General features: G+C 37.6%; 2 protein-coding genes across 2 annotated transcripts in view; both read left to right on the top strand.

Moving 5' to 3' along the window:
- Window positions 1-1,052, top strand: part of LOC115422043 (B-cell receptor-associated protein 31-like) — a 27,504-nt gene extending 26,452 nt beyond the window's left edge. Inside the window, exon 6 of the mRNA XM_030138089.1 lies at window positions 831-1,052. Coding sequence (XP_029993949.1) covers window positions 831-1,052 — 222 coding nt within the window. The remainder of the gene's footprint in view (window positions 1-830) is intronic.
- A 337-nt stretch (window positions 1,053-1,389) lies between these two features.
- LOC115422039 (plexin A3-like) lies at window positions 1,390-24,668 on the top strand. The gene is made up of 9 exons (XM_030138079.1): window positions 1,390-1,419; window positions 2,615-2,719; window positions 7,765-7,861; window positions 7,949-8,026; window positions 14,246-14,358; window positions 14,470-14,639; window positions 14,739-14,951; window positions 16,109-16,259; window positions 16,611-24,668. Exons 1-9 carry the CDS (start codon window positions 1,390-1,392, stop codon window positions 16,704-16,706), a joined length of 1,053 nt encoding a protein of 350 aa, XP_029993939.1. The 3' UTR covers window positions 16,707-24,668.
- Window positions 24,669-25,740: the final 1,072 nt, after the last annotated feature.

Raw genomic sequence — 25,740 nt, 5'->3', positions numbered from 1 at the left:
TAAAGGAACCACAAGACACTGGACATGGACCTAGTGGACCAGAAGATGGTGGACATGTACCCAAAGGAGTGGAAGACACTGGACATGGACCTAAAGGAACCAGAAGACACTGGACATAGACCTAGTGGATGGAAAAACACTAGACATAGGAGGTCCTCTAGGTCCTAAAGAGACATAAAGAGACATAAAACAAAACATAAAAGCACAGTAAAAAAAAAAAAAACATTAGAAATCGTTGTTGTTCTGTATTCACATCAGGAGTTTCAGCCAAGTTTGGTCTTGGTACTGTGTGTGTGTGTGTGTGTGTGTGTGTGTGTGTTTGTGTGTGTCCATAAGGACGTGAAGTAGGACTTAAATTGCATTTCACAAAGGTCTAAAAACATCTTAAATGTATCTTGTTGAAACCCGCACAGACCCTGAAATAAAAATCAATATATCCCGTATGTTTGTTTTTGTGTGTGTGCGTGTGTGTGTGCATGTGTGTGATATTGTTGCGTGCCACACAAATTAAAAGATGGTGAACAGTAAGTGCAGGGAATATAAAGCAGGATAAGCCTGATCATATAAACTAAGTATGAATCCATCCTCAGCGTTTGCGTTGAAGACGACTGTGTAATGAGTTTTTCCTTCCTTGTGTGTGTGTGTGTGTGTGTGTGTGTGTGTGTGTGTGTGTGTGTGTGCGCGCTCGTACGGTGGTTAAAAATATCCAATTTAACAGCCGGTCGATAACGATGTTTTCCTCACTGTGACGATAATGTGGCAGAAACACAGACAGAGGCTGTAATAGAGTTTGCTTCAGACAGATGACTCTATCGTCTCTGTGTTCGCAGACGTTGATGTGCATCCCACCCGAGGGCGAGGCGGGGACCGAGGTACCCGTGAAGGTGTTGAACTGCGACACGGTGACGCAGGTCAAAGACAAGCTGCTGGACGCCGTTTACAAAGGGATCCCGTTCTCACAGAGACCTCAGGCCGACGACATGGACCTCGGTAAGATGGACAGCGACTACACCAGACGACCGAGTGGTTTTATTGTTGAACTCTGGCTGTAATCAATAAAATATACACGATGTGGACAAAAGTATGTGGACACGTTGAATTCTGGTGTTTCTTTTCTAACAGGGGTCTGGGATACAAAACAATAATGACAAATGTTACATATAGTTTTATATTATGGGATGAATATCATTACCTTGGATGGTTTGGTTGAAATTATCTTTGCTTCCAAAATGCCTCAGAGGTGGTTTTTACTTCATGTCTCTCAACAGTGTTTTTTTTTGTTTGTTTGTTTTTTTTATCAATATTTTATCACACAGCATACCTCCATTTTGTAATTTTTTTTTCAGTTGCACCCTTTTATATTTTTATACTTTTTTATACTTTTTGAAGATGTCTGTATCGATTGTATTGCTACTTGATGTAAGTGCCTCAGAGAGGGTTTTTACTTCATTTCTCTCAATATTGATGTTTTTTTGTTTGACTATGATTTTAAATGTTCTCCCTCTAAATTTCTAAAATATTTTTCATGCTCTGGCTCTAAATAATAATTTTCTACCTAACTAACCATCTACTTTCTTCACATCTCAATGAGGAAGAAAAATCTCCCATTAAACTTTAAGGAAATATTGATGTTTAGAAACCATATGGACATAAATATTGGGACACATCATGTCTACAGCTGTAAGATGTCCTGTTCATGATGATTTGAGATAAAACATCAATATTTACTTAAAGTTTAATGGTAGATTTTTCTTCCTCAGTGAGATGTGAAGTAGATGGTTAGTTGTGGTAGAAAATGATTATTTACAGTCGGAGCACAAAAAATAATTTTGAAATTTAGAGGCAGAACATTAAAAATCAGTCATCCATAATAAAAAAGTATGACGAAATAAGCAGTTCATTCTAAGGTCACAAAAAGTAAAGTTTTATTAACAACAAAATAAACAAAATGAGCAAATATGAACAAATATTAAAAGATTAACAAATTTTGAAAAAAAAATGTAAAAATGAACAAATGCAAACAAAAAATTAACCAAAAACTAACAAAATAACGTAAAAAATGAAGAAATGGAACAGAACATGTACGAAAATTAACAAAATAATGGCAAAAAACTGACAAAAATTAACAGATGTGGACAAAAAATGTGAGATGTGAATAAAGTAGATGGTTCGTTGTAGTAGAAAATTATTATTTACAGTCAGAGCATGAAAAATGTTTAGAAATTTAGAGGTAGAACATTTGAAATCATAGTCCTGGATAAAAAAAAAGAAAATCAATGTTGACATAAGTTAAGTCAAAACCATCTGAGGCATTTTGGAAACAAAGATAACAATTTAACCCAAACTAACCTATGCAATGATATTCATCCCAATATAAAACTATATTATACATTTTTTGTCATTATTGTTTTTGTATCCCAGACCCCTGTTAGAAAATAACACCTGAATTCAATGTGTCCACATACTTTTGTCCATATAGTATAGCTTCATCCTCAGTTATTATGCTCAGTCCACACCAACATGAATGTTTTACATCTGTATTTTCTCTTTTCCATGTTTCTAATCTCAGGATCTGTTTTAAAACCAGTCTGTGTGTCTGTTTTTGTGTTGTCAGAGTGGCGGTCAGGGCCGACTGACCAGGATCATCCTACAAGACGAAGATGTAACGACCAAAATCGAGAGCGACTGGAAGCGACTGAACACACTAGCACACTACCAGGTAAACAAAGACCTCTGATGTGGCTGAAAACAGTGAAACAACACAATTAGAAAGTCTGTCTTAGGCTACGTCAGACAGCAGGTCTTAATGTACAACTTTAATTTTATGTGAAATCTGATTTTTTTTGTGTGCTTGTTCATATTTCACATTAAATGCGACTTTTATCAGTTTTGAGTGTGAACTGAATGCGACCCCTGAAGTGACCTGCATGCACAAAGAGTCCTGATGTAATACATGACCATGCAGACACGCAACTGTGTTTACTGAAGGAAATACGTTTTTCCCACCACTCCTCCTTCTAGTATGCAGAATTGCACGTTTGTCGCATTTCAATGACGTAAAGGTCGGATAAATGCGATCTGGCCGTCAGACTGAAGTCACATTACAAAATATCTGATACGTATCAGATTTAGGACCAAATATGGAAGTGGCCTGGGTCGGATTTGATAAAATCGGATATTGTGCCGTTCAAACTGCCATTAACAGATGGGATAACGGTTGCATATGGGCAAAAAAATCGGATTTGGGCCACATTTGTCTGCAGTCTGAACAAAGCCTAAGTCAGTGGATGTGTCGAAAAAAATAATTTATCTTTTGAACTCCTGTAACTACTTTTGTGGTGATTCCCAAACGATTTTTTCTCTACAATTAACTTTTCCTAAATCAGCTATCTTTATTTAATATAGTACTACTCTTTGCATTTTTCAGTGTAAATCAGGTATTTTCTTATATTTAATTCACTGATCATGTAGATGTTCTTTAAAGTTCAGAGTAAATTCAAAGGTTTTATAGCAAAACAAGAAAACTGAAGAAAAAGTGACTTTCTCAGCAAAATATATCATTACCTGAACATAAAAACAAGCATCTACAACCACTGTCGACCACAGCACTTTCACAGACAACAGTCACTAAAGTGCTTCACAATAAAACTAGAGCAGCTGAATGAATAATACAATAATAGAAGCATAATATATAATTAAATATTTATTAATTGTGTAGTATGTTAATATCACCTCCATCTGCATATTACATCACTATCCACCTGTATAATTCATACTGTATAATGTATTGTTCGTTAATTTGTATATAATAATCCAAATACAGTCGCGGAAACAATTACACTGGGTTACAAAAAAATGTTTTTTTGCAAGTTTTCTAGGTTTTTTCAACTGAATTAGGACCATTTTGCACCGCTAAATCCAAACATGACATCTGTTTTTCTCAATCAGGTCAGGTTTTTTTTGCTAATTTGATTTTGAAAAATTTGATCTTCTCACAAAATATAATAATTAATACCAAAATAAGATTGGTAAGCACACTTTATGAAACTTGTGACTTGATTCCTGTTAGGTACAATGGTGTATTCACCGCAGATGTAGCAGATACGTCAGGCTTATTTTTGCAAGATCTTCTAGTCGAAGCCATTTCATTCACCTGTAATATTAAAAAAAACATTAATCATAAATTGGCAAAGTAAAATCTTCAGAACTCATTTATTGCAAGAAATATGAAAGAATTTTGTATCATATGATGTGAAAATGCCCATAAATGTAAGCAAAAATGTTAAAAAGCCAATATGTAGCATAGTTCAGAAAGTTGACCTGATTGAGCAAAATTAATGTGATTTTTGGATTCAGCACACCAAAATTAAACTAAATCAGCTCAAAAAACTTAAACAATAAATTTGTTGTTGACCAGTGTTATTAGACCACCCCTTGTTTTCTTCAATTTCTTGTTCATTTTAATGCCTGGTACAACTAAAGGTACATTTGTTTGGAAAAATATAATGATAACAACAAAAATAGCTCATAGTAGTTTAATTTCAGAGCTGATATCTATCTATTTTCCATGTTTTCTTGATAATAACCAAAACCATTTCAGTTCTTAGATCAATATCTATGGCATTGTACTGACAAAAACAGTGCTTTTAGACATTCCATGTTTTCTTTTGTGTCTGTTTTAGTCACATGAGACACACAGCAGTTAGTACTTGATTGCATAACCATTGTTTGTGATGACTTTTGATGGTCTAATAATTTTTTCTGTGACTGTAGTATATTTATCGCACCCTAAAATCTATCCTATATTTACATACACATTGTATATCTATTGATTGGACTTCTGGTTAGATGCTAAACTGCATTTCATTACCTTGTACTTGTACATGCGTAATGACAATAAAGTTGAATTTAATCTAATAATAACAAGACACATAAGAAAATATATAATAATGCAGATAGAAACAGAGGAAAAAACATGAAAGAGTATCAGTTTTATAGCCCTTGTTTAATAAAAAGTCTCAATTTTCTTTGTAAAAGCCTGACCTAAAATTGAACTCCATGGGTTTTACTGATGAATCAATGTTGTAGAAGATGATGGTGTTTCCACGGTAACTATGGAGCCTCTGAATGTCCAAATGGGTCATATCTGATGACCATGAAAAGATTACAAACTGTATTTTACACCAATTATTCACATGTATTGATAGGATTAGTGAATATTAAACATTTTTGATCAGTAAAGGATACTTTTGAGGTTGTCTGGGTCTTCAGGGGTTAATGTTGTATTGCATGAATGTGTAATTTCTTTGTGCTTTTGCATCAGTTTCCATAGTAACCATTTTCAACCCATCAGTCAGACGTTTCACCAAAAGATTATGATTAAATTAATATTTGTGTAAACTGTTGTTTTCGTGCTGAGTCGATGAGCAATTATTGGGCGAATTATTTTAATCAATGAAAACTAAAGAAACTAATTAAAATTAACTAGAAAATACATAAAATGACTGTTTTGCTAAGAATGAAAAACTAATTAAGTCTTAGAAAGAACAATGTGACAAAAAAATGAAAGGTCAAGTAAAATGGTGATGAAGAATACAATATGGGATTTTTAAACAACAGTGGTTTTCTGCGTCGTCTTTGACATCATGCGTTCGTTAATCCTACTGTTTTCAGATTTCCTCATAATACCTGAAAAAGTCAACTAAAACTAGTCAGTTCTTCCTCTGAAAATACAACTGATGCTACTTTTGTGCTCATAAAAATAACTGAAATCAGAAACCAAACTAAATAAAAGTAAAAACTAAACTTTATGTTCAAACTATTTGACCTCTGTTCAGTTCAAGGTATCTTTATTTTCCACAGAGGTCAGTGTTATTTACAGCCAGCAGCAGATAAATAAATAAATGAACAACAATAACAGACACCAAAACAAATCCCACATTACACGGTGTCATTTATACGGTCGATCAGAGCAGAAATGAGTGATTTTCTGCCTGGTGGTCGACTATATTTACATCCTGATAAAACATTAATTCACATCAGAAGAGTCCGTTTGGATCAGGTTTTGTTCAAAGACCTGGTCCTGAACTGGTCATGAAGGTCGTCCAAGGGGTTCTGGGAATTTTGTTGCCTTCAAAACAGTCTACAACAGCTTTTTTTCTGTTTGATATGAACAAATTCAGTAAAGCATTTTCATTAGAAGTGACCACATTAAAACTCAGCTTCGACCTGGGGTTCAAAGCACCGTCTGTTATCATATGAACTAGATATTTGGACGGATCCACCTGTTCATTTATGGGGGTTTTTAAACATAAATGCACTATTTTTATAGACTTTCATAGAAATACATACTGTCTATTCACAATTTATGTCTATTTTTATTTTATTCTACCTTTAGTTCTATACTTTTTTTTTTTTTTGTTAAATTTTATATTCTATTTTCATACTTTGCTTTTTAGTTTTTTGTATTTTTATGTTCGCACTGTTCTTATTTTCTGATATAGTGGGGTTTTTTATTCATATTGTTGCACTGACTGGAGTAGCACTCCTAATTTAATTGAACACACAATGGCCTTTGACATATATCCTATTCGATTTATTTTAACAGAAGAGAGGATTGAATGATTTCTACTAAAATCTCATTTATGTTTAAGAAGGATTCTCAGTGCAGGACCATGTTCACAATAACAGAATCTTGGAAATTTTGCATCATGGCCTCGGAATTTGTGTATAAAACAAGTAAAAGATGGAAGAGGAAACAGCCCTGGTTGATTTAATACGTTTTAAGCTTACTCCTAAGCAGTAAGATACAATTTATTCTTCTGGAAAATCCCTAAATATCTGAAATCATCCACTAAAGTAATCCAACTAATCCAGATTTTTTTTTTTTTTGCTTAATTCAAGATTTTTTTTGCTTAATTCAAGCAAAAAAAAAAATGCCAATGGAACAAATGAAAATTATCTTGGTTAGATGTCTTGAAATAAGATTTTCCAGATCGACTGTCTAAAATCAGTTCTTATATCTCACTGAAAAGTTACTCTTTAGGTGATTATGTCTTATTTTAAGTGCGATGAGACATTTTTGACAAGAAATGAGAAAAATACACTTGGTAAGATTTAGATTTTTTCCAGTGTAAGAACCAAATGATTTTAAATTAAGTGGTTTATACATGTTCGATCTGCTGTTTCTGACCAAAAAAAGTAAAACAAAAAAAATAAATAAATAAATCTGAGTATTTTACTAATTGTTGGCCCATGGGGTAAATAACTGGGTGTTACAGTTGTTCCATTCAATTATAATAAAAAGTCACAAGAAAGAAATTATCAATACAACAGAAAAAGAAAAATATATACATATGTACATAAAGCTCTAAATAGACAAACATATAAAGTTCTGAATATATGCATCTATACCAAATATTAAAACACTCCAAGACACAAAATTAGAACAGCAGTTTGAACAATATGCACTAGACAATATAATAATTAAAGAAAAATATATGCTATAAGTGTGCAAAAATATTGTGTATAATTATAATTCTGTAGTTATAAAGTGGAGTTTAAACAGTTTGATGGAATAAAAGTGAATTTCGTCTGAAAGTCGTGGTATATTTCACACACTGGTCAAAGTGGCGTGTGCGCAGTAACACACTGCGATTGTGCAGGAGATAACAACTGACTCAGTTTACTGCCTGACCGGATAATTAGTCAGCTGATTGATGGAGCGATTAGCCCATTGATTGATGTGTTTGCGTGTGTTGCTAGGTGACAGACGGCTCGCTGGTGGCTCTGGTGCAGAAGCAGGTTTCTGCCTACAACATCGCCAACTCCTTCACTTTCACCAGATCGCTGAGCAGATACGGTACGACACACACTCGGACCGACTCCATCACTTTCGACCTTATCAGCGGCGGAACGGTGACTAATCTGTCGCTCTTTGTGTCCCCAGAGTCGTTACTGCGGACGTCGAGCAGCCCTGACAGCCTGAGATCCAGAGCTCCGATGATCACCCCGGACCAGGAGACAGGTACGGAACCAGGGTTGGATTCAGCAGAGGACGAGGAAACTAAACAGTCTGACTTTCATTTATTCACTGATTATTTTCAGAGTAAAGTCAATGTAGCTGCTCCTAAACTTTATTCTTCCGGTTAGAGAAGAGAACCACACTCCGACTGATGGTTGATGAGTGGTTGGTTTGTTTTTTCATATCTCAGACACCAAGCCGCCATGAAAAACTGAAATAATATAAACCATCGCATACATATCAATATACATAACTAGAAAAGCACACAGAGAGCACAGACCTCCGCCAAAGCAGATCAGCCCCCCCCACCCCGATCACCGCCAAAGTTTAATCATTTGTTCCTTGTGCCAGTATCAATATTTCCTGAAAATTTCATGAAAATCCTTCCATAACTTTTTGAGTTATCTTGCTAACAGACAAACAAACAAACAGACAAACCCAGATGAAAACATAACTTCCACTAAACAGTCTATGAGTTTCATTTATTCACTGATTATTTTCAGAGTAAAGTCAGTGTAGCTGCTCCTAAACTTTATTCTTCTGATTAGAGAAGAGAACCACGCTGCGACTGATGGTTGATGAATGGTTGGTTTATTTTTTTCATATCTCAGACACCAAAACACAGTGAAAAACTAAAATAATATAAACCATAACTTATAACATCAGAATGTTGGCATCAAGAAGCAAATTTAACATAATATTTAACATAAACGTCACATACGTATCTATATAAATAACTAGAAAAGCACTCAGAGAGCACAGACCTCCGCCAAAGCAGATCAGCCCCCCCCTCCAATCACCACCAAAATTTAATCATTTGTTCCTTGTGCCAGTATCAACATTTCCTGAAAATTTCATGAAAATCCTTCCATAACTTTTTGAGTTATCTTGCTAACAGACAAACAAACAGACAAACCCAGATGAAAACATAACCTCCACTAAACAGTCTATGAGATTCATTTATTCACTGATTACGCTGGGTTATGAAAAAATGTTTTTTGCAAGTTGTCTAGGTTTTTTCAACTGAATTAGGACCATTTTGCACCACTAAATCCAAAAATGACATCTGTTTTTCTCAATCAGGTCAGGTTTTTTGGCTAATCTGACTTTGAAAAATTTGATCTCCTCACAAAATTGATTACATTTTTATGACCTTATCAGTTGATTTTTTTTATAGTTCTCACCCAAAATAGGTTTTAAGAGAAAAAAAATCATTTTCTAACAGGATTCCTGTTAGATACAATGGTGTATTCGCCGCAGATGTAGCAGAATACGTCAGGCTTATTTTTGCAAGATCTTCTAGTCGAAGCCATTTCATTCACCTGTAATATTAAAAAAAACATTAATCATAAATTGGCAAAAGTAAAATCTTCAGAACTCGTTTATTGCGAGAAATATGAAAGAATTTTGTATCATATGATGTGAAAATGCCCATAAATGTAAGCAAAAATGTTAAAAAGCCAATATGTAGCGTAGTTCAGGAAGTTGACCTGATTGAGCAAAATTAATGTGATTTTTGGATTCAGCACACCAAAATTATCCTAAATCAGCTCAAAAAACTTAAACAATAAATTCGTGGTTGACCAGTGTTATTTTCAGAGTAAAGTCACTATAGCTGCTCCTAAACATTTTTTTTCTAGTTAGAGAAGAGAACCACGCTCTGACTGATGGTTGATGAGTGGTTGGTTTGTGTTTTTTATACCTCAGATGCCAAACCACCATGAAAAACTGAAATAATATAAACCATAACATATAATATCAGAATGTTGGCATCAAGAAGCATATTTAACACTATATTTAACATAAACGTCACATACATATCAATATAAATAATAACTAGAAAAGCACTTGGACAGCGCAGTGCCCCCCGCCCCCCCGATCACCACCAAAATGTAATCATCTGTTCCCTGTGCCAGTATCAACATTTCCTGAAAATTTTCGCGAAATCCTTCCCTAACTTTTTGAGTTATCTTGCTAACAGTCAAACAAACAAACAGACAAACCCCGATGAAAACATAACCTCCTTGGCAGAGGTAATTACAAGTAATCCATATTGTGTCGTCTGCACCCTCCAACCAGAAGGAGTAGCTCTTCTTAAAGATGTGTTTTTCCCATAATTTCCAAAAACAAAACTAAACTCATTGTCCCTGCTGTATAACATCACATGACTAACCAGATGCATCACATGACTATTCAACCTTGAAGTGTAATTTTCTCCACCAGCAGGAGTCATTAATTATGAGAGTTCCAACAAACTATTACAGTTTAGGGGTGCAAAAGTGCATGACCAAACAAACAAACATACATACATATCAAATATTTAAACAAAGACCCATATTTCAGTGACAGCTACAGTCAATGCGGTGCAACTTCAGAATGTAGATGTTTTGGTTTCAGAATACATTTTAGCAGGAATTAGGTAAGTGAATAAATAAAGTTGTAACACAGGGGTGTTAAAGATACAGCCCGTGGACAAATACCAGCCCTCCAAAGGGACCAATCCAGCTTTTTTTACACTAAAAAAATTACACTGCAGATATTAACAATCAATCATATTAAAGTAATTTTAGTTCAGGTTCCACATACAGACCAATATGATCTCAAATGGGTTGGACGAGTAAAATAATAGCATAATAACGCATGAGTAATGACAACTACAAAGTATTCTCTTTGTTTTAGTTTCAAAACAAAAATAACATGATGAAAACTTTGTATGTTTTCAAACTAGATAGATAGATAGATAGATAGATAGATAGATAGATAGATAGATAGATAGATAGATAGATAGATAGATAGATAGATAGATAGATAGATAGATAGATAGATAGATAGATAGATAGATAGATAGATATTTTATTGATCCGGGGGGGGGGGGGGGGGATTCAAGTATTCAGCAGCTTACATACAACACACAACACAAAAACTATCAGTAAAATACTAACATAATAACCTATATATAATGACAGCTACAAATTTTTCGATTTGTTTTAGTGCAACAAAGCAAAATTTAATTTGGAGAATGTTTACATTTACATTTAAGGGGTAAAAGGAGTAAAACAAAAATTTTAGACAAAAAATAGAACTCCCACCATTACTCTTCTTTAGACGTATAGAGACACGTATAATAGTAATAATATTGGATTAGATTTCTCTAGTGCTTTTCAAGGCACCCAAAGCACTTTAAATTATTCATCCATCAATCATGCGCTCTCACATTCACACTCTGGCGGTGGTAAACCAGGTTTGTAGCCACAGCTGCCCTGGAGCAGGCTGACAATAGTGTGGCTGCCAGTTCGTACCAAACCGACTTCCAACCACCACCGATCATTCATACACCAGTGTGAGTGACACTGGAAGCAAGGTGGGTGAAGTGTCTCGCCCAAGGACACAATGGCACATGACACAACGACAGAGCAGGATTTGAACCACCAACCCTCCGCTCTACCTCCTGAGCCATGGCTGCCCCCAATGCAGAGAAGTGTCAAACTCATATTAGTTCAAGGGCCAAATTCCACCCAATACAATCTCAAATGGATCAGACCAGTAAAATATTAGCATAATAACCTATAAATAATGACAACTCCAAATGTTTCAATTTGTTTTAGTGCAGTAAAGAAAAAAATGAATTCGGAAAACATTTATATTCACGAACTATCTCACAAAAAATGTGAATAATCTAAACAAACATGAACAATCTGAAATTTCTAAAGAAAAATAAATGGAATTTTAACAGTATTATGCCTGTTACTAAATGTTGTGTGTCTTTGTAGATGTATAAATGATGAGCTGAGGCATAATATTGTTAATACTGCACTTGTTTTTTTGTTTTTTTTAATCAGTGTATTTTTATTAAGTCTTTCAAACATACAGAAAAAGTAAGACAAACACCGAGACATATAACAAAGGTATAAGACGCCACTAAAGAAAACAAAACAAACAAAAAAATAATTAGAAGACTCCACAATGTAATTACCCATCACTTTGTACACAGCACACATTATCCAGAGTCAAGGTGCATTGTCAGCTGTTCTACATAAGAAATAAAAGCATGCCATACCACATTAAACTTCCCCACTGAGCCATTCAATGTGTATCTAATCTTTTCAATCTTAAGGAAAAGCATGACATCACATATCCATCTGCCAAAGGAGGAGGGGGGGGGGTGTCATTCTTCCATTTCAAAATAATGAGTTGCCATGCTAAAAGGGAGGAGTAGGCGGTATTACTTAATTGTGGCCTAAAATTACACTTATTTTTTTTTAAATACTTCTGAAGTTGTTCAGGTTATTCACATTTTTTGTAAAAGGATAGTTTGTAAATGTAAACATTTTCCTAAATTGATTTTGCTTTATTGCACTAAAACAAATAGAAGCATGTAGAGGTGTCTTTGTTTATAGGTTATTATCTGGTAATTTTACTGGTCTGACCCATTTCTGACCCATTATTGGGCTGAACTACAATGTGTTTGACCCTCTTGTCCTAAACCTTTCTGTATGAATCCCTGAGGATCCTCAAACCTGAGGCAAAATGCTCTTGTTTTAACCCTTAATAAATTGTGTAACATTTTTGAAATAATGTGCCCATATCTACAACATGTCATCTTCACCTGAGCTGCATCTCCTCATACTTGACATTGAGCGTCATGTGTCCGGCGTCGTCATATTTTCCATCCGCCACTGAGTCTTTTCCATCTGAATGTAGAAAAATGAGCAGAATAATTTGATACTATTATGGTACTATTCTCTTCAGATGACATTGCTCTCCTGTCCTCTCTTATCCTCTCAGAAAATAAATTAAACATTTCTCCTTTTCTGTCTTTCCAAGTAGAATTTTTATCTCTCCCTTGACCATATTTCTATTAAAACTCCACCTCTACACTTTCGCTACCATGAATGTTCTGATAATACATTCACAATGCTCATTTTTTCCCACTTCTTCCGGGTTCTTTTCCTTCTTCTTTTGTTTAATGGATGATGGTAGCCTGTGGTAACGCCCTGTAATTGGGATGAAAGTACAGATGAAACCCGGTTCTTTGACACTGGGAAGCATGATTCACTTTGATATGGATCAAGACCTCATTTTTAGTCCCATCAGTATTAGGCTGCTGGGTCTGGACTGTGGTTTTGAACAAAATCCAGACCAAAAAATATACTGTAGGTGTGAAAAAAAACTACACTTTTAATTCAGACTGAAGGATACTGGTTATATTTGAAGTGTTTGCAGTGATGAGGTGGACTATGAATGCTTGTAAAAGTGAATAAAACACAGGACGAAACAAATCTACAGATGCATTTAACTGATATCAACAAAGACAACCAAAACGTCCACCAGGTCCTGCATTTATGATGTATTTTCCTGTTAAATCCTTGCAGAGGCGCGTTAGCACCCATATGATATAAGGTTGTTACACGTAGTATTTTGAGGCTGTGCACAAAATACAACTCGTTAGCCTCAGAGCATAACAGTCTAAGTCATTATTTTTTGGTCATAGTCAATAGTCGCTTCTCCATTGACCCTCAAATTGCGCAGATATAACTTGAGCATAAAAATTTACCTAATGGAAAAATGACTCGTTTTTTGATTAAAAGTTTTTGCCCTAGCAAGAGGTGGTTTTTCAGGCGGAGCACAAATGATATATCACGGAAAACTGCAATAGAAAGACCTTTTTCCGCAACTAGAGTCACATGAATAAAAAAAAACAAAAAAAAAAAACAGATGTTGACGGACGTTACAACAAGCGAAGAAGAAGAGTTTTAAAACAAACATGGTGCGGTTTGTGTGGACACACCAGGAAACTGAATCTTTTTTTTTTATTTAGTACGAGATAGAGGGGTAATATATAATAATAATGAACATATCTGTAAATCAACACAATATTTACGTTTGTCGTCATGTTTATGGAATGACTTCTCATGTCATCTCGCCATAATATATAAACAAATCATCGCATTTGTGATTAAATGGAAAAACCGACATTACGCACCTGTCTTTTCCACATTTAGTAAATGTCGGTAAAGTTTTGCGCATATGTCCAATGGAAAAGCGACTAGTGATGAAAAATGGATCAGCAGTATTAGGAGAGTAAAGTTAAGCAAATATCACAGTTTGGCCAAAAATATGACTTAAGCAATTATTGTGTGAGGCTAACGAACTGTAAAAGTAAAAGCAGTTACCTGATTTCAACATAGTTGTGTAACATTTGTATTGTGTATGTGTTTTCAGGAACTAAACTGTGGCATCTGGTGAAAAATCACGAGCACAGCGACCAGAGAGAAGGCGACAGAGGCAGCAAGATGGTTTCAGAAATTTACCTGACCAGATTATTGGCAACTAAGGTGAGACACGATGAAGCAAAATCAGGAATTCACCATGATTTTCTGTCTAAATATATTTAACTTTGCTCATCTGATTATTTAACATCATGTTTTTTGTTCTCCTACCACCAGGGGACACTGCAGAAGTTTGTGGATGACCTGTTTGAGACTGTGTTTAGCACCGCCCACCGCGGCTCCGCCCTCCCACTGGCCATCAAATACATGTTCGACTTCTTGGACGAACAGGCCGACAAACGACAGATCAGCGACCCAGACGTCCGACACACCTGGAAGAGCAACTGGTGAGATGATGCGGTATCCAGAGGGAACTGAAACAGGTGGAATCAAGTTGTTTCTACCGACCTTTGACCTTTGATTTTTTTCCGTCTGTGTGTCCTCAGCCTTCCTCTCAGGTTCTGGGTGAACGTCATAAAGAACCCTCAGTTTGTGTTCGACATCCACAAAAGCAGCATCACTGACGCCTGTCTGTCGGTCGTTGCTCAGACCTTCATGGACTCCTGCTCGACGTCTGAACACCGGCTCGGAAAAGACTCTCCGTCCAACAAACTCCTCTACGCTAAAGACATCCCCAACTACAAGAGCTGGGTGGAGAGGTAACCGATAACACACTAATACACTGAAACAGAAATCAACAAGATAACCACCTTACAGAGTTAAATATGTACAGTTAATGAGCCAAAATGGACAGGTGGCTAACATGCTAACTAGCTAATACACCAAAATACACAGTTAATCCACCAAATGGCAAGGTAGCTAACATGTTAACTAATTCTCGAAAACAAAAAGTTAATGAGCCACATGGAGAGGTAGCTACGATGTTAACTCACTAATATAATGAATTTTGTAGTTAATGAATCAAATTAATCAACTGGAAGGGTAGCTAGCATGCTAACCAATAAATATATTTCAATATAGGGTTAATGAATCAAGTGCTGAAGAGCTAACATGCTAATTTGTTAAAACTATAAAAAAAATAGGTAATGAGCTAAATAAAGAGGCAGCTAACTAGCTAATGCACTAAAATGCAGTTAATGAGCCAAATGGAGAGACAGCTAACATGAAAACCAGTTAATATAGTAAATTTGCTAATTAATCAGTCAGATATGTGGGTAACCTGCTGACCACTTAATACATTTTAATACATGTTTAATGAACCAGATGGCAAAGTAGCTACGTGTTAAGAAGCTAATGCACTAAAAAAAGAGTTAATGAGCCAAATGGGGAAGTAGCTAACATGCTAACCACCTATTACATCTAAATACAGATAATGAGTCAGATGGAGAGAAAGTTAACAGAGAACATACTGAAAAATACAGTTAACAAGCAAGGTGAAGTAGCTAGTGCACTAAACTAGACAGGTTTGAAGGATTAATTTACTGCTAATGTTACTATTTCCACAAGCTTTGATTAGAATAACAAATGTAAAGAAAATCACCAGACTGTTCTCTTAAGTTTAAAGTGTAAAACAGAAATGATCACCAGTGAGGATGTGTTGGAACATGAATCAAAGAATCAAACAAAAAGCAGCAATGCAGTTACTTACTGAAGCAATATAACTGTTGTGTAATGTGACATAAATCATAAGAAGTACTGTTGTGTCTTAATAAGACCTGCTGATACAGAAGTGAAAAAAACAACACCATTAGTACTGGAGACTTAGGTAATTATCCGGGTACATTAACTTTCATCCAATGCATGATTAACGCTTAAAGATGCTAATTATACACTGCTTATGTGTTTGTGTTTACAGGTACTACAGGGACATTGCAAAGATGCCCAGCATCAGTGATCAGGACATGGACGCCTACTTGGTGGAACAGTCCCGTCTCCACGGCAACGAGTTCAACACACTGAGCGCGCTCAGTGAGCTCTACTTCTACATAAACAAGTACAAGGAAGAGGTAAGGAGGAGAGGTTTTGTTTAGTTTTCATCATCTTTCAAGTTTATCCAAGACTTTTTCTTTGGCTGAAGATAAGTGAGGATGATATTTTTTATGTCGTGACACTTGAAAATGTTTAATTCTGATTGGCTGCATGCAAAGCTCAAAGAAGAAACTGTCTTCCAACCTGCCACCCTGGAATTGGTCAGGTTGAGGTCGGTCCAGAATATGTGATCAAGCTGAGGTTTTCTGCACCTCAGTAATGTTTCTGTGCTCAGATTTGCACAGTTGTGCCAAGAAAACTAGAACCTTCTTCAGTTGGAAATACAATAACAGTGAGCTCATACCACTGTTTTCCTCTTCTTTGTGCAGATCCTGACGGCACTGGACCGGGACGGGTACTGTCGCAAACACAAACTGAGGCACAAACTGGAGCAAGCCATCAACCTGATGTCTGGGAGCAGCTGAGAGGAGGGGATGGACTGATGGACTGATAGATGGATGGATGGAGGGATGGGGAGAAGAATGGGGGAGGGGAAAGTGAAGACATTTTGTTTTTCTGAACTGTTTGAACAGTCAGCTGAACTGCTCCGTGTTGGACCCAAATGACAGCCACAGCTCCGGACCTTTAGCAATCAATCCATCAGTAATTTATTTGTCGGTTGATTGATTGCATTGAAGACTCAACAACTGGTTGGCTGGGACCCCAAATACCTCCATTTGGTGGGTTTTGGGGCAGAAAATCAGTTTCCAAACCAACGTGGATACATTTATGTGACTTCAAAATGGAAATAAGTCATTTTGGGGCAAAGACAAACCTTGCAGATTCATCTGGCGGTTTGGATTTGGAGATAAAATTACTGCAGGTGGCAGCAGATATCAATGAATAAGGGCGTGGCTGTGGAAAGACCGGAAACTAGGCTGAAACTGAGTCAGGTTTCATTAAATGACGGATGTGAGGACCAATCGACCTCACCTCAGGATTCCCAGCCTGGTTTGGAATTTTCTAGACACTAGGTCGAAGAGCAAATTGTCAAGTCAAATTTCTGTCGAAGGTCGGATGTCACCCGGTCTGAAGGATGTGAACGGATGATCTCGAAACCTCGTTCTTGTCTGGATCAATCGAGAACCAAGGTTTACCCAAGAACATGAAGTGTTGGGTCATTTATCATCATCTATCTGCAAGAGTCCTGATTCAGTGCCAGAAGTTTAGGTCAAAGTCCTCGTTTGGAACACTTTGATTCAACCTTGGACTTGCTCGTGCAGGATTTGGAAGTTGCCACGAAGCTTTAAGAAATGACAAGGAAGCCAATAAACTGCTGTCCCAAAGCCGGACAACTTGACCTAAACTTATAGACACTGCAGGAAACGACAGGAGTCCATCACGAACATGAACAGACAATTTGACTTGACCATGGTCTGTTCGGCCAAGCTTGGTCAGGATCTAGAAGTTTCTAAGTTGTTTAAATAACCACTCGATGTTTTTCTCTGGACAATCACTCTGTACCACAGCACACTGAGCCCGATGCCTACCGACCGACCAGTACCTGTGTCCATTAATTAACCCCCCCCTTCCTCCCTTCGTCCTCATTTTCTTTACTTCTACCTTTGACTCATCCCAAATCCACCTCCTCCTTTGCCGTTTTCTTCATATTTACTCCTGCTCTATCTTATTCCGTCCTACCCCTCATTTTTCCTCCTCCCCTTCATCCCTGCTTCGTCATTGGTCAGTCATGCTGGCCTCTGGCCGTGTTATTGGCCAGGAAGACTCTTAAGTAATGTACTGCCCGACCAATCAAGACTGTGGAATTCGTGAGAAACCGTGAACAATTAGTAGAAACGAATAGAAACAAATACTACGTTTTTTGAATACATTCCAGCACAGGCACACAGGCAAGGTCTGTAAATAAGCAGCTAGACTCCTGATTTTTACAGAAGTCAAGAACTTCTGAAAGCAGACTGACCGGCATTTTTCAGGACCAGACCGACTCTGAATCGGGTTCTGGATTCGGCACCAGTCGCTAAGCTTCGACTCTGGTTGGTGCAGATTGGCTTTATCGTCGGACATTGCACATACACCCACATACAGCCATGCTTTACAGCGCCATGCTAACCGTGCCCAGGGGGAAAATACTGTGTAGAGCTACAAGCCCAGTGCCATGTAAAGACCGGACCAGATCACGTCAGAACTGGACCGGACTTGGACCAAAACCGGAACAAAACCACCTGGAATGGAGTTTGAACCGGACCGGACTGAGGAACTCTTAAGACTTGTGGCCATAATTGTAAACAAACAAAAAAAGAAAGATAATAATAATAATGATGATAAAGTATAAAAGTTAAAAAAAATAATACAAAAGAAAGGAAAAAAAGAAATATTGAAATGTTAACATGTAATAAGAACTTTGTGGATTTGACAGTATGGATTTTGAGGAGCTGAACTTGTATAAAGCTGAACGTTTATGCTACATCAGAGTCTGGACAAGGAGGGAGCCAGGAGACAGAACGCCAACAGATCATCCAACCCCATCCCACCACCATCACACAAGACCAGACTGAACCAGATCGTCTGGGATTCAACCAGACCGGGTCCAATTCCGTCCCATATCCAACCTGAACGAAACTGAATCTCCAGTCTCAACAACGAAGCAGGAAACTGGACTTTTTGGTACTTTTTTTTGCCAAACTGGATGTTGTGTTGATTGAACTGAACCGGACTGAAGTGTGTGGATCGGTGGGATGGGTGATTAGCCGGTTTCGGGTGGTGTTTTTCAGGGGATGTTGAGTCGTTGCATGTATAGCTGTGGATGGGGTCTGTTTTTACGAACTTTTTGTTTGTTTCTCACCCATCCTGAGGAATATTCAAGACCATTTTCACAATGTTGGTTCAGTTAGAGTCCTATTTAACATCTAAATCTTCAATATTTTGCCATAACTGATCCTGTTGATACTGGTAAACAACATCCACAAGTATGTACCACAATATTAACCACCTAAAGAATGTGAATCCAATGTGAAAATGCTCTTATTCTCTGGGTGAATTGGTGATTAATTGTCAAACACAAGACTGTTTAACACAGCAGCATTGCACTTTTCACCCCCAACACCCTTCTAATTTCTGGGGCAGAACATTTTCATTGATGATATGGATCACTCGGCGGTCTGCAGAGTTCAGTGAGGTTTTCAGTCCTGTAATGAAATATTTCAACACAAATCATTACTAAAGGTCAAGAGGCTTTCAAGCAACTGAGGATTGCTTTATCTCACGTCATCTTTCTGCATCAAAATTAGACTTTTATCAAAATGCAGTCACTACAGCCCGCAAGAAACTCTGTGTAATTGGGAAAATTTGGATCGTGAAATTGGACTATTACACTATTTCTCGCCCAACTGCAGATGTTCACATTCCTACGAGTACTGTAAAGGTCTTCTGGTTTATGTCGGCTTAAAACAACATTAGGAGAAAGCAGTCTGGCTACTTAAGTCCATTTATGTGGCTCTTAAGGAGCTTTTGATTATACATTACAGCATTACCAAGAAGTCCTTAAAGGGCTTAAAATAAATGGAACATCTTCAGTCCCATGATGACTTGGAAAACCCCGTCTGCTAATGGAAACCGTACGTACCCCTTCTCCTGATCTCAACTTACTTTTACTTTCGACTGCTGTATAAACAGTTTTCGTCCAGGAAAAGTAGTTCCAGGGTGATGCCGTGTTATAACCACATACATCAGGCGCTGGTGGAAGGAAAGTTACCAGCAAGATCAAGTGTTGTAGTGGAGTTTGAGCAGCGCCCGGTCAGTCTGATCCAAAGAAGAAAAAAACAGAGCGTCATTATTGATGTGAAATCGAAGCAGCAGACAAACCGCCTCGCCGCATTGAACCATAACATAAATTTCAAAAGGTCTTGCACAGATGAGGCAGATCTGGGTGTTGTGTTGATGGGTAATGAGGCGTGCTCGGCCATACATCTCTGAGAAAATATTCAAGCAACTTCTATCTCCTGTTGACCAGATACGAAGCTTAAACGACTTTCTACCACATTCTGTGACCCGACAACTGGTGCTGCTTCTTTCTGTGAACATATTAAAACATATTCTGTGATGCAGTGACGTGACTCAACCAAAACTAAACCAGTAGCAGGTTTGTGCTGGTATAAAAGGGGTTAACAGGGCGGCTGAAAACACCAGAATGAACCCGAGTGGTCGTTTAAAACTGTGAAGTCGTCTGAAAATGTTCTGCCTCAGCTCGGTCGTCTCTCTGCTGGCTCTCTGCGACGCCATAGAACTACAAAGCACCTTTTTATTTTCGTTTTTTGCTGTTGTTTCACTGTCATTTGAATACAGGGCCGAAAGGACCCGAGTTCCGAACAGGAAGACCGGAAGGAGGATGAAGAGTCCTGATTAAAAGACTGCCTTTTAGATGATTGATTATAGAACAGGGAGGGAAGCCACTACCATACCAATACCACTGTTCACTTAACCTGTGTGTGTGTGTTTTCCTGCTGCAGTGGAAACTCAACTGTTTCATCGCAGATCGTATCTGCAGCTCAATTAAAAATCTTTTTCTTTGCAGTTACGCCGCTCAAATCGCCCGATCGTATCTTCAGTGCTTTTGAAATCTCAGATCGAATCATTGTTTTTTTTTTTTTAAGTCAAAGTCATCTAAAAAAGATCATAATTAGCGCGCCATCTTTAATTACCCCCCCCCCCCCCCCCCCTTTTCCATTTTATTTTCCTTTTTGTCGGATTGATGAAGCAGGAGTTTAGAGTTCGAACAGATATGGATGGAGGATAAAGAGGAGGTGATTGTATCTGCATGCAAAGAGGAGGAGGATAGAGGTGAAAAAGAAGAGGAATGGAACGAGGGAGGTGATGTTCTTCAAATGCATAGAGGAGAAGGAGGAGGAGGGAGAAATAACAAGAGTATCAGGATGAAAAAGAGGAGGTCAGATTTTCTTTTTGCATGCTGAGGCGTGAGGAGGATGGAGGAGACACCGTTGGCATACTGAGAGCAGCAACGAAAGAGGAGCGAGGGAGAATACTGATCAGGGAGAAAAGACGAAAGCAGCGTCATTCATCAAACCGACCAAGGAAAGGTTTTTTTTTTTTTTTTTTCTGAAGGGAGGGGAGGAGGAAACAGCAGAGCATGCCCTGATCCTGGACTACCTATCACAGTCCTGGGACATGTTTCACCGCTAGAAAAAACAAGCAATAGGCCGTTTGTGCAACACCCTGCTACGACCCGGACTAGTTTTCCTCCGCAATTCACGAAAAAATGTCCCAAAACGTCACGTTCTGACAGCCGGGTCACCAAAACATTGAATTAATTCAGCACTGATGGACGTTTCGGATGGCTTTTCACTGTGGTAGCGGCGTTTGTGTGTGCGTTTCAGGGTTGTATCAACGTATTTTACAATCACAGGCGTCCTCTGAACACACACCGCTGGGAGGTTAGACAGACTGAAGGGGCCATTTGGGAGGGTCGGGTCTAATTCCTGGAACAGCAAATGAAGCTAATGGGAATTGGATTGATACCTCAGCGGAGTCCATCCATCTGCCCGTCCACACACACACAGGTGGCTCAGAGTTTTTAATGTTCTCCAGCAGTGAAATATTTATTGATTCTTTTAGATTTGTTTCCTTTTAATTTATTTCTTACAATGAGTTATATTTATTGTGGGAGGATTTTATTATTTTGTACAGCATTGATGAGAGAGCAGAAATCAACATCAAGAGTTTTTTTCTGCACGTATATTTCATCACATTTTTCATTTTATACATGAGCAGGCGGGGATACAACCACCGACAAAAGACTGAAAAATTAGCCCGCGTTCAAGTTGACATCACCCTACTCGTAAGTTCCTCCGGTATTCCTGTTTTACCAAAGATTTAATCAATATTCCATACATTATATTCATTATTTTCAATCAGTTTATTGCCAAATTAGCTTCAGTAATATGGTTGTGAAGTTTATTTTTAAGGCGATGGCAGCAGATATGGAGGCAAAAGAAGGTCACGTTTTGTGTTTAACGCCTCATTTCGTGTTTTGATGATCAGACGTTCCATGTGTAGATCAATCAGAAGCCGAGCCATAATCAAAAGAACATTTGTTAGAAATGGCAGAGCGGTGAGTTGAGGTTCTGGTCGGTTGTTCCCCCGTCCTGCCCGTGATCGAATCCATCAGTCTGTCTAAGAGTTTGGTGGGCAGATTGATTGATTGGTTTTAATCATCCGTCAGATTTACTTTACTCACACAGTGAACAGTTGAAGGAGTTTTCGGAGTCGATTAATTTCAGGAGGCGCAGAGATGGGAGTGTGGAAAACAGGCTGTCCCATAGAAAACCAATGAAAAAGACCTGATCGCCCATTGGATTCCAATGAAAATATGCCTCTCCGTGTTTCAAACCAATACTTATAATCACTGAGAGCTTCGAAAGCATCAAGCACCATTTTATTCTGATGAGACACAGGTTCTCACCCAATAAAGTGGAATTATTCGTGTCTTGCAGCTGAAAAAAATCTCACATCGACTATTATTTGCCACCAAAGGCATCTATTAAAGACACTGAGAATGAAACAACTACGACTTTACAATCAGTGGGAGATTCAGAGCTCCTATTGATCTGCTGGATAGCAATAAAATTCCCAATCAGTGGTAAAAGTGAGATAACCATTGGCGTGACCTCTAATCGGAATTGGACACAGTATCGTAAAATGAAAACAACTGGATCCCGGAACCTGATCATTTATAATCTTATGCTTTAAAGTTAGACTTTTGTGAGTTAAATGTTAAATTTGTAATCGGTGGGAGCTTCAGATGCACTGATAGTCCTCTCCCATTGGGAATGAATGGAAGATGAGTGGCCCCTCCCCTTTGATTAAGCCCCTCCCACCCCTGCAGACTCGTGACTGTTTGACTGATGGACGAGTCAAGCCGACAGGCAATCCCAACGGGCTTCATTGTACCATAGCAACAGCAAATCACTGGACTTCTCTGAGCTTGAACGGGGAGTCAGATGTCTTTATTGTACCATAATATGATTATTATTACTATGATTATGATTATGATTATTATTATTATTCTGAGCTGGTGCTTCTCAGCAGCTGCAGGGTCACGAGCCGTCACATTAAATTAACTTTATCTGTTTGCACTTTTCCCAAACCAGTCCTGGACTGTAAAGACGTCGCCAAAACCCACCAAATCTTGCCAAGTCATTTCCTGTTTAGTCCTCATCTGGGTCCGCGAGCCGCCAGTTGAGAAGCACCGCTCGCACTTGTGTCTTAGTTCAGGATGGGATTGTTCATTCAGGCGGCGCTTCGGGAGTTTCAGGACCGTCGGGTTTCACGTCGAGAACTTAAAGTTTGATGTTTACACTGTGACTGAACGATAAAATCAAAACGAAAACATCCTATCAGGAGGTTTGTCTACTGAGACTAAAATTTACACCAAATATAAAGAAATTTTAAGGACCAGAGAGTAGGATTTAGTGGCATCTAATGGCGATTTCCCTCCGTTTACACGTTCATAAAACCTGACAATGAGATGAAACAATTTAAGGATGTTATGGGAACATTTTGAGCATTATCAACAGTCGAATATTTAGCGTAGCTGGAACAAGTAATTCCCAAATTATATCCAGCTACACAAACCTGATAAATCATTTTGATGGAAGTAAAAGAGTTATTGTTATTGTCTTATTGCAATTGTTTTGTCAGGAAAACTGATGCTCTGCTTGTTAGCGTTAGTTTTCGGTAGATCTCATGGTGAAATTTGGCCTGAACTGAGTTTAAAATGGTTCAGTATTGGTGTAAAAGCCCAAAATACTCTTTCCAGAGCAAATGTTTGCAGAAAAATTATGGATCTCCTCCCTCTGTAGACATGAAGTACTCATTCTACACAAACTAAACCACACAGAGTCTTATTTTCAGGTAATTATACACTATTGAGAACATAATTAGGACTGTTACACTCATAACTCTTACACACTGGTCCTTTAAATCAGTCGAACTTGATGTCAAAACCAACATTTCTGACTCGACGGCTGGTGAAATACAGAAAACATTTATGCTCCCATTAAACACCCATTAAAGCTGCTAATCGTGTCCGTCGTGAATCCCGGCGATCCACCGTGGCTCTGCAGCGCCGCCATCATTCATCTGCCTGGAAAAACTGTGTTTTTTCACTGAAAAGCAGAAACACATTGCCTTGATGCAACGCTTTCCAGGATGTAGTCAGGGCCCATTTTTTGATACCATTTGCCATTGCCTTGTTTTTATTTTTTATTTTTGCTGAGTTAAAATGTAATGATGATGATGATGATGATGAATCTTCATGTAATAGCCTGTGTCAGTTTTTATACCATTGCCATTGCCTTCTGCTGAGTTTGTATATTTGTGTGATTTCACTAAAGTGTAATGGAAAAGTCGGACTCAGGTTTTATTGTGTTTTTGCTCATTTCACTTCAGTAGATTACCTTTACTTGATTTACCTGAAAACATTTGTCCTTTATTTCCTACGTTTTAACACAAATATCACTAGTTTCTATTCCTTACATCCGGGGTGTCAAACTCATTTTAGTTCTGGGGCCACATTCAGCTAAATTTGATCTGCAGTGGGCCGGACCAGTAAAAAAATAACATAATAATATATAAATAATGACAACTCCAAATTTTTGTCTTTGTTTTAGGGTAAAGAAAAAGAAAACATTAAATTATGAAAATACTTACTTTTATAGACTATCCACACAAAAAAGATGTGAATAACCTGAAAAAAATGAAATTTCTTGAGAAAAATAAGTGCATTTTTAACAGTATTCTGCCTCAACTTATCATGTCTACATGTGCATTATGGATCGGATCTACAAAGACACTAAACACTGAGCAATAGGCAGAAAATAGTTAAAATTGTGCTTAATTTTCTTTAGACATTTCAGGTTGTTCATATTTGTTCAGGTTATTCACATTTTATTGTTAAAGGATACTTTGTGAATGTAAATATTTTCATAATTTAATGTTATTTTTTGCACTAAAACAAAGAAACAAATTTGAAGTTGTTAATTCAAGATTTTTTTTTGTTTAATTCAAGATTTTTTGCTAAATTTAAGATTTTGGTTTTTTACTTAATTGAATTTTTTTTTTTTTTTTTGCTTAGTTCAACATTTTTTCCTTAATTCAAGCTTTTTTTTTTTTTTTTTGCTTAATTCAATTCAAGACTGGAATTTTTGACTTGGTAAAAACATCCCAAGGGCCGGACCGGACCCTTTGGTGGGCCACATTTGGCCCCCGGGCCGCATGTTTGACACCCCTGCCTTACATTGAGGCTTGTTACTGTAGTTTTAAAACATTTACAGGGAATTATCCAGTATTTTGGTTTTGTGTCACTGCTCTAGTCGCTGGATCGCTGGAAGTATTCTATAGGAAGATGAGTAAATATTTCTGTTTTTGCAGGGGCAGGATTGTCATTCTCCATCAAGAACCAGTGGATTATCATTCTGAAAGCCC

Source organism: Sphaeramia orbicularis, chromosome 7, assembly GCF_902148855.1.
Source record: "Sphaeramia orbicularis chromosome 7, fSphaOr1.1, whole genome shotgun sequence".
NCBI lineage: Eukaryota > Metazoa > Chordata > Actinopteri > Kurtiformes > Apogonidae > Sphaeramia > Sphaeramia orbicularis.
Note: the sequence above shows the minus strand (reverse complement) of the source record. Positions and strands in the feature narration are given on the sequence as shown.

Excerpts from the sequence above, each read along its gene's own strand:
- LOC115422039 (XM_030138079.1), top strand. The coding sequence starts at position 1,390 with ATGTCTGTATCGATTGTATTGCTACTTGAT. Across the intron at positions 2,720-7,764 it reads ACACACTAGCACACTACCAG|GTGACAGACGGCTCGCTGGT; the intron begins GTAAACAAAGAC and ends GTGTGTTGCTAG. Across the intron at positions 14,359-14,469 it reads CCAGATTATTGGCAACTAAG|GGGACACTGCAGAAGTTTGT; the intron begins GTGAGACACGAT and ends TCCTACCACCAG.